The sequence below is a fragment of the Callospermophilus lateralis genome, chromosome 1 (genome assembly GCF_048772815.1).
Source record: "Callospermophilus lateralis isolate mCalLat2 chromosome 1, mCalLat2.hap1, whole genome shotgun sequence".
Classification (NCBI taxonomy): domain Eukaryota; kingdom Metazoa; phylum Chordata; class Mammalia; order Rodentia; family Sciuridae; genus Callospermophilus; species Callospermophilus lateralis.
In genome coordinates, this window is record NC_135305.1 from 113,715,524 (window position 1) to 113,724,825 (window position 9,302).

Below are 9,302 nucleotides of genomic sequence, written 5' to 3' on the forward strand. Positions count from 1 at the left end.
ATTCACAGTTGGGAAAAGTGAGTTCTCCAACTTAGTCCTTTGAAGATTGCTTTGGTAAAGTAAATTAATTATTCAAATCCACTGTCTTATCAAGGTAATACTTCTTGTGTAGGAGAAAAATTAAGATAAAATGTTCCAATAAAAAGTAGCCAATGCATTACACTTAAGTGCTGATTTTTAAAATAGCCTGTCATTCGCCCAAAAAATAAAAAGAGAAAAGAAATGCAGAAAAAAGATGCTGCTCTGGGCAAGCAGACCCAATAAATGGGCATCAGGGACTGAGAGACAGTAGAGCCTAGAGACCCTCTACCAGGCTGTGTAACCAGAAGAGATGAGCAGCAAATAGTTCTTATGATGCTATTTCTAGTCCTAAACTTCAACCTTCAGTGATTCAACAAATATAGGAACATCTTTGGTTTGGGCAGAAGCAGTAATCAAATTGATGATTGTGTAATATTTTTTTAAAACTTAGACTTACTTTGTAAAAACAATTAACCCAACGAATTCTTTGACTACTTTCTCTTTGGTATTTCTTACATTTTTTCAAATATCTTCAATACAAAATCATAAGTAGATTCCATTCAGAGTACTTCATGGCTCAGGTTGGCACAGAGAGTAAGGCTGTTTTCATATGGAAGAATGGAAGGAATATAACCAGACAAGATTTCCAACCAGCAAGCAGAAGAAACTGCAGGACAGGATGAAGGGCAAGCTCTACACAATAAGCAAAATGTTTCAGGGACTGAGCTCTGGGTCGAAAATACATACAAGTCGACTGGTTTTGATTCTTAATTTTAGCAATAATTTTATATATATATATATAAATGTATAAATGTAGATATATATATACACATATGTACACATATAGATACATATATATACATACAAATATATGTAGACATACATATGTACATGTATTATATATTTTATATTATACATATATTATACACAAACATATATATTCACATCTCAACAAATAATATAGATGTATAAAATAAGGAAAATTGCTATTAAAATTTTTTCAGAGAGAAAATAATTTTCAATTTTTAGTTGATTTAGGCTTCCTACATTGTTTATTCAATAACTGAATACTGGGGTCCATCCCTAATATCAAAATCTTATATAAATATAATGTATATATATATATACATACAAATCCACACATATTTTGTGTTGGATGGATATACCCATTTGTATATTTATATATATATCAGTTGAAGGACAGAAGTTTAATTACTTTGCAAGCAAAGGAAAAATGCAAGGGACTCTTGTCCCAGAGGCTGTGATTCTGCACATCAGGGGGAACAAAGTGTCTTTAAAGATGTGATTTCAGGTGTGCCCGGTCCTATTTCACCTCTTAATCTGGGATATAATCATTTTCTAAGTCTTCTGCTGCCATCTCCAACTCTGAATTTCTTCACTCCTGTGGTGGGTGTGTGCTCAAGGACAGATAACTGAATGGGGACAAAAAGTAATCCTGTTCCAGGTTAGGGATGGGGAGAAGGGGATGGAAAATATGTTGATTTTAAAATAAGCCTCAGTGGCAGAGCATGAGGTTAATTTTTTCCGTTTAATTCATACTTAACTGAACTTTAGTTGTTCATGGTAGGTGACGTATTATTTAAAAGGGCATCACTTTTATACCAGTTCAAATAGAGCAATTTCTAAAAATAATATATTAAATCTGTAGAACACTATATTTTCCACTTTATACAAATTTATAATTATTGAAATCAATTTGATTCCTGTCCCTGGGACAATTTGCTTCAAATATATCTGCTCCAGAGTTCTAGAAACCGGAAAATCAACTGAAAGAACTATTTGTATTTGAGTTGGGGAGCTGACCACCTGGGAGGATAAGGAGGTGTTCCGTGGTGGAAATGTGGTGAGTGACACTCCTGAGTGAAGCAGCAGTCTGAGCCAAAGTTTAGAGGAGAATAAGCAGGGTCTGTGGGAATCTGGCATGCCCAGGGCTGAAAGGTATATGACAGGTGGGGAGGGAGACACAGCTGGAAAGAGAAGCAGATCACATACAAGACCTGATGATGCCCAAAAAACACTTGTTGAAGAAACAAAACAGAGATGGTAGGAGCCAAAGGAGGAGGTTTGGACCACATGGTTCTTCTAAGCCATTTTGTTCCCTGACAACTGGGTAAGACACTTCTTGAGGGTAGGGATGTCCAATGTTCACTGTCCTCCCTGCTTCACTCCCCACTGGAAAATGGCTCCCTAACAACTGAAAACACAAGTAGAAGCTCCTGAGGGTGTAAGGACCCTTTGCTGGGAGCTGCCTGTGAGTTCACCACACAAAGTTGGGAACAGACAATTCTATGGTGGACCAGTCTTTCATGGAAGACAACTTGCTCATGAGATGTCATAAGATGGAGTCCCTTATTCCATCAACTGCCAACCACTCTACAAGCACCAGCCCAAGAATTCCTGATGCTCAGAACCCAGTGATCTCAAATTTAGAGAACAATGGGACTGGGCCTTCTGGGGACTCCCATTGGTGGGCAGAGTAGTGGGTCAGTTCACTCTTTGCAGAGCCATAAGCCTGGTAACCAGAGTGAACCTTATGGATTCGCAAAAGGAGGACATGGGCCTCCCTGGTCGTAAGTACACCCAGTCCTTTTGAGAGTGAGTGACAAACTTTCAGGGAAGACCCTTTGCATGGATGGGGGGGAGGGGGTACTGCCTGAATGGAGTGCTATTTAGTTAAGAGACAGACTCCTCTAGGAAACTAAGGACTCCTCAAAGGCAGAGACCATGCTCTGCCCAATCAGAAGAGATACAATTGATGTCCTTGTCCTTATTGAGGCTTCTTGGTCTGAATGACTGCATGGGTCCTGGACTGGGAGCCAGAAGGCCTGACTTGAGTCTGGGCAGGTCTGGCCCCTCTACACCTAGTGTTCCTTATCTAAAAAAGGCTAAAGAGGTCTCTTATGTGCCCTGCAAATATAGCTTTGACTGAATCAGGAAATTATTAGGCATGTCTTTGAGAAGGGTGGGAAGGAATGAGAGGATGAATGAGCCAAATCCAGGAGAGGAATGAGACACAGTTCAGGTCCCAAGCTAGAGCTGTCAGTCAGCTTGCCTTTTTTTTTTTTTTTTTTTTTTTTTTTACTGCCCTAGCGTGGGTCCCATGGTACTTCGGATTGTTGGGGCTCTGCACCGTGATAACTGGTGGCTGCATGCTGGTATTCCATTGGAGGAAGAACCTGCGGAGGAGACAGCGTGCCCAGCAGTGGCTGGAGGTGATGAAAGCTGCCACATTTAGTTACAGCCCACTGCTGTACTGGGTCAACCAACGACGCAGATATGGCATGACGGCCACCATCAGAATAGATCCTCCCCGGGCTCTTGCCTATACTGATATTGAACTCGAAATTCCGGATCTTCCATCGGAGCCGCACCCCCGTGAAGACAGGCATCATGCCTTCAGAGGCAGCAGCCCTGAGGCAGAAGGCCCTGTTACCCTCCAACCTGCTCTGGTGGTCCCACAGCAGCCCTCACCTAAGGGGATGCCAGAGCGCCAGACCCCATCGCCCTTCCCGATTATCTTTCCAGAGATCCCCTCTGCCCCTCCCCTCCACACCCTGAACTTTCCTCGCATGCTATCCCACTCGGCCTCCTACCCCTTTTTCAAGGCTCCTGAAAGGCAGGTCCACTTCTATTCCCTTTCTGCACTGCCACAAGGGCTGAACTGACCCAATGTGTAGACTTTTACTACAGGGTTGAAGCCTCCTCTCACTGAAAGGGAGAGTTTCAGGGGCCAGGTATTAGAAAAAGGAGTCAAAGACTGTGATCCTGATACACAGGTCATATAACCTTATAGATGTTACATAGTAAAGTTTTTTTGAAAAATCAGAGTCATTGCATCTCATTTGCCAGTAAGAAGGCAACATCCTTCCCCAGTGTGATGGTGGCACAAGTCTCACCAATACAATGAGAACTGGAGGCTGGCTCTGAAGAGACACATTGAGCCAATAGTTGTGGATGAGCTCAATTCCCTCCAAGTATTCAATGTGTTCAAGACCCCGGGCTAGGTCCCCAAAGGCACTGCTCTTCTGCAGGATGGGAAGTAAAATTGCCACAAAAGTAACAGTTGCCAATGGCACACGGCTACAGCAGTCCACAGTGGCTACGCCACTGGCCAAGCAAGTCATCATGAGGTCAGTGAACCACACCACACTATGTGCTGACTGGGTGATACCTATGATATATCGATTCTTAGCTGGTTTTTCTCTACATGATTTCTAACAGAACAACACTGCAAAATGGTTATTATGATTTTTCTTTTACTGATGAGGAGACGGGTTCCAAGGTTTCTTTTTTGTTATTTTCTCTGAGCCTCTTCTCCCATGTACATCTGCCTGGCATTACAGTTCCTGCTCTTCCACCCCATGGTATCCCTTCCCTAATCACGTCTTCTTAAAACATCCTTGGTGAATGAATGCTTCACTGTGTGTACAGGGTCATCAGCTTAACCTGCAGATTTGCTTACTGGAAGGGCTGGTGGTAACCACCTAATATTATATGGAGTAACACATCCAAAAATGTATCCTAAGATATCCATGGCTACACGAAAGTTGAGTCCCCTGTCATTCTTCTACATGGGAATATTAATAATTTTTATACTTTCTGGATAAGTTAAAAAGGAGACACAAAGATAATTATGAGATATCTGCCCCAGTTTAAAGAAAAGAAAACCTGATTCTGTCCCAAAAATTTTTTCCATTTACTCTAAAAATGAGCAAAACCACTTACCATATTTCATCTAAACTTTAAATGTACATGGCCCTCAGAGAAGTGCCTGTTTTGCCTATTTTGTGGTGTGTGGTGTGTGTGGTTGTGATTCTCAGAAGTTAGTAAACATGTAGCCAATATTTTTTCTTCTCCCCCACCCTGTGTGGGCTGAAGGGCTTACATCCAGCAACTGCAAAGAAAGCCTGATTCCTATCTATATGACCTCTAGCAATATATTTTAAGCCATTTTTATTTTTTAAAGTTAAGTGGAACCATTTCTTCCTTGTGTAAACATGATCTTATATTGTATCTCAAAATAAAAACAGGACTAAGCAGATCTTCTCTGGAAGAACAGGGGCAGAGGTTCACTTCTCCCTCACCTTGCCCTCTCGTTACCTTGCCCCCTTCAACTCTGCAGAGACCTAAAGCCCCTGACATACAGTCTTCACTGCTTCACACTCAAGACTCTAATTCTGAAGCTAGATTCTAGAACATTAATTTGTGCCAATGATCAGTTAGCCCCTGCTTTCAAAGGAGGAGAGAAGCCATAAACATAAATTAAAGAAGATTTTCTTTCTCTTATAAATCAAGGGAGTGGGGGGAGGCTTTGTAACACATAGTGACAAAAAAAATGTTTTATTCAGATAAATTAAAATGGCTATCACTGATATGAAATGAAGCTCAAACTGAGTTATAAAAACCTTGAATTCACACCCTAAACTGAACCAAAATTGCTTATATGTGACCAAAATAGCTCCACTAAAACAAAAGTAGATTTGCATTACTTCATATGGGAATACTAGTTAGGTTAGGTTCATATAATAAAAAAACATGCTCTGTAAAATCTCAGGATATTCAAATGTGTTCCGGTTTGGATATGAAAGAAACAAAATCTAGTTGGTGTTGGTAAACAAGCCAATGAGATGCACAGCAAACAAAAAGCTGTCAATAAAAACTACTTGACAGGCCACTCATCCCATGGGATTCAAAATTCTCCACTGTGACCAGCAGGGCCAGCACAGGGGGGTGGAGGGTTATGTGCAGCAATGCAAAGAAAGGAAACTGCAGTAGAATGCAACACAGCCAGCATCAGAGGAAGGGGGTCCACTCCTCAGCTTTGTTGCCTCACACCCATTCCTGGGTGCCAGGTACATTACAGCATCATGAAGCCAGGCACTTTATTCCTCTGGGAATTCTACAGGACCTGTTGCCTCTCTGAATAATGGAGAGGCTCTTTAAGTAAACATTATGATGCCAGATTTTATATATATATAATGAGAAAGCAATGCTTTGGGAAACTAAAGAAAGAAGCAGTGGAAGCTGCCACGCAGAATAGCTAAAGGATTGCAAATGAAAGCCAAACTCAGATCACTACCCAATCTTTCTCAGAGAGCTGAGGATGTGGCAGTTGATGCTTGACTATAGCTCAACACAAGGACTAGGCTGGGTACGTGAGGACCCCATACAGATATAAATCCCACAGATATAAATTCACAGTAAGTAATTGGTTTCTGAAGCTTGTAAGCTGGTCTTCTTAACTAGAACAAAGGAAGTTGAGATAACGACCTGTGTCTGGAGACATGATAGTTTCTCTGGCAGAGTGACAAGGGATCACAGGCCTGAGTGCAGAATGGGTGCATGTGGCAATGACCCAGCGATTCCATTCCTAGGCATATATTGGGGGAAGAAAACATATCTACAAAACCCTGCACAATAATATTCACAGCAGTATCATTCTTAATAGTCCCAATGTAGAACAATCAAATAACTCATGAATGGATAAATAAAATGGGCTATGTCCATACAATGGAATATTACTCAGCCAAAAAAGAAATGAAGTACTGCTACATGCTACAACATAAACAGACCAGGACAGCATTACACTACAAGAAGCATACCCAAGGACACATATTATGATTTTGTTCATAGGAAATATCCCAAACCCAGAATCACTCCTAAAAGACCCTCCAGTCCCATTAATCATCACTCTCACTGTCTTCTTGTATCAGCCCCCAGTAACTACTAACCTACCTTTCATCTCTATGGATTTGCCTATTTTGAACAATTCTTATAAATTATATAAGATGTGACACTTTTGTCACAGTACAGGAACAAAATAGTGGCTCCATAAATATTTGCTGAACCAGTGGAGAAGCAGTATAGAAAAAAAGAATATATGGTCTAGGAAAAGGTCACACAATTTTAGAGGTAGGAGAAATGTCATCTAGTCCAAATATCTAATTTTGTAGGTGAGGAAATCTAGATCCCCCAAAATCCTGGACTGATTCCGGATAGTCAGACATAGAGTGACAGAAGTGAGAATTAGAACACAAAAGGTTTGATTTACAATGTAGGAGTTTTTGTAGACTAACTCCTCAAAATAAAACTTCCCTTTTTCTTTCACTTCTCTAATATGATGCAGTGATCAGTACCTCCTTAGGTGTAGGGCATCCTTACTTGCTTGTGTCTAAACATGGTTGAGACTTTTTCTGGTGTTTTAGGATGAATTTGTTTCAAGAAAAAGACCCAAATCCTTTCTCAATATAACCAGGCCCTTTCAACCTCTAGCATTTGGTTACTACTATGGTTTCTCCCTTTGAGCAGGTGTTTTGTGGTGATCTCCTACTAAAGTACAAGCTCTGCTTAATTTTGAAAGCTCACAAGCTGGCAGCCCCAGGAACAATGACTCTAGAGCTCACTCATTCTCGAAGAATAGCTCTGACATGTATTGTATCACCTTATTCTGATTCCTTATCTAAAAACTAAAAAGATATTTCACAACTATAGACTTTAGGAACAGAACTCTAAAATGTCTTTGCTTATATAGTTGTTTGAATACTGGATCCACAAACGTGTATTATTCACTCTTGTTTGATATGTTTTCTCTATGAAGAGGATTAATGATCTTCTTGACAATAAATATTTCTGTGATTCTTTGAGGAAAAAAAAATTGACTCCAGCCTTACCTCACTCTATTTTATAATCATGGAACAATTACTATTTTACCCCTTCAGTTTGTGAATCCAGTACAAAGATTAACCAGCTGTTGCTTTTTTAATTGAGAAGTAAACCATCTTTCCCCCTCCATTCCAAGTGAAGCAAAACCCACAATCTATTAAGTTTGTCCAAAAAAGTCATGCTTGATAGTATTAAAAAAAAGAAATCATTAGTCTAAGAATTTCTATACATTTTCATCAAACTTCTAAAACCATAGTTTTCACAGGAAAATCTATCAACTGAACAATATCCAACAGATGAATTCTGAATTTCATCTAGATGACCTTTTTTACATATATATGATATGAAGGATAGCTTTGCTCAAAGGAAGTGCACATCAGACAAAGTGGGTTCAAAAGATTCGTAAACCTAGAAGGGAACAGTGATTTCCTCTAGGATAAATCTGACCCCTTCATTTGAAAGAAGAGGAAAGTGAACTTAGCAAAGGAAGGACAGACTTCTCAAGAAATAGTTGCAGAACAAGAGAATGTCTCAGCCAGACAGAAAGGAAGGAAACGGGAGGGGAAAAGAACCTCACACTAAAACTCACACCAGATACAAATATTAATTCAAAATGATCATGGATTAAAATGTAAAACATAAACCCATGAAGAAAAGGAAAGAAAAAGTCAGCAAGGGAACTTGGTTTGCAAGAGTTCACCCAGGGACTTTGACTTGTCACAGAGCTTGTTTCAATACATTATTATTCACCAGCTTAGCAAACTCCAATTGGCCCTGATAATTCTCTACTCAGGCTCATTCAGACTAAATGGTTGCTATTCTGTTGACTGGATATTTGTTCATGCTCTTTTGGTCTTGAAAAATCTGTTTCATGCTACTTCAATTACTCATTCAGCCTTCACTAGGCAACTGCCCTGTCCAGCCATCTTGCAGGATTAGAAGCTGGAAGTCATGTTTCCCATCTCAAGGGACTCAGAATTCATGGGGGAGAGAGTGGAGTCTCACCCTAATGAGATTTAAACCCCTTCAGGGCAACAACCATTTTTCCTTCCTTTTCTCCAGGTGAGCACAGCCAGTGGAACTCTAGGCACACCTGGCACATTTTGGTGATTAATAATGAATTCAAATTTCAAATGAAAGGGAAGCATAGAACACAGTGTGTCATCAGATGGACATAGCTTTCACATCCTTTCTGAGCACTCTACCTTCCCAGCACTTCCATGTGCTCACAAACCCAGAAGCTCTTCCAAATTCTATCACTTAGGATTTAATAGAGTTTCCATTGTAAAGACACAATTAAATAAACTTCCTGGCCATTGATGATTGTACTTAGCTTCTGGTCCATCTCTTCCCTAGAAAACAGGGGATATGGCTGAAAGATCCTGCCCTCTAATTTCATAGTTGTTCTGTCAACCAGCTCCCATGCTAATCCACCTAAGGCCCTTCTATCACAAGATACCTATCTATTTGTTATAAACAGATACTATAACTCTGGAGAATCCAAGGGACCTAGAAGCTCTTGTGTTAGAAACCAAGAATTAAGAGCAAACAAAAGATGCTACAATCAGCTCATTACTCAGAAAATTAGAAAGGTTTTA

General features: G+C 40.1%; 1 protein-coding gene across 1 annotated transcript; it reads left to right on the top strand.

The window, feature by feature from the left end:
* The first annotated feature begins 2,575 nt into the window (after window positions 1-2,575).
* LOC143397956 (testis-expressed protein 38-like) lies at window positions 2,576-3,707 on the top strand. The gene is made up of 2 exons (XM_076854776.1): window positions 2,576-2,612; window positions 3,133-3,707. The coding sequence occupies exons 1-2, from the start codon at window positions 2,576-2,578 to the stop codon at window positions 3,705-3,707; spliced, it is 612 nt and encodes a 203-aa protein (XP_076710891.1).
* The last annotated feature ends 5,595 nt before the right edge of the window (window positions 3,708-9,302 follow it).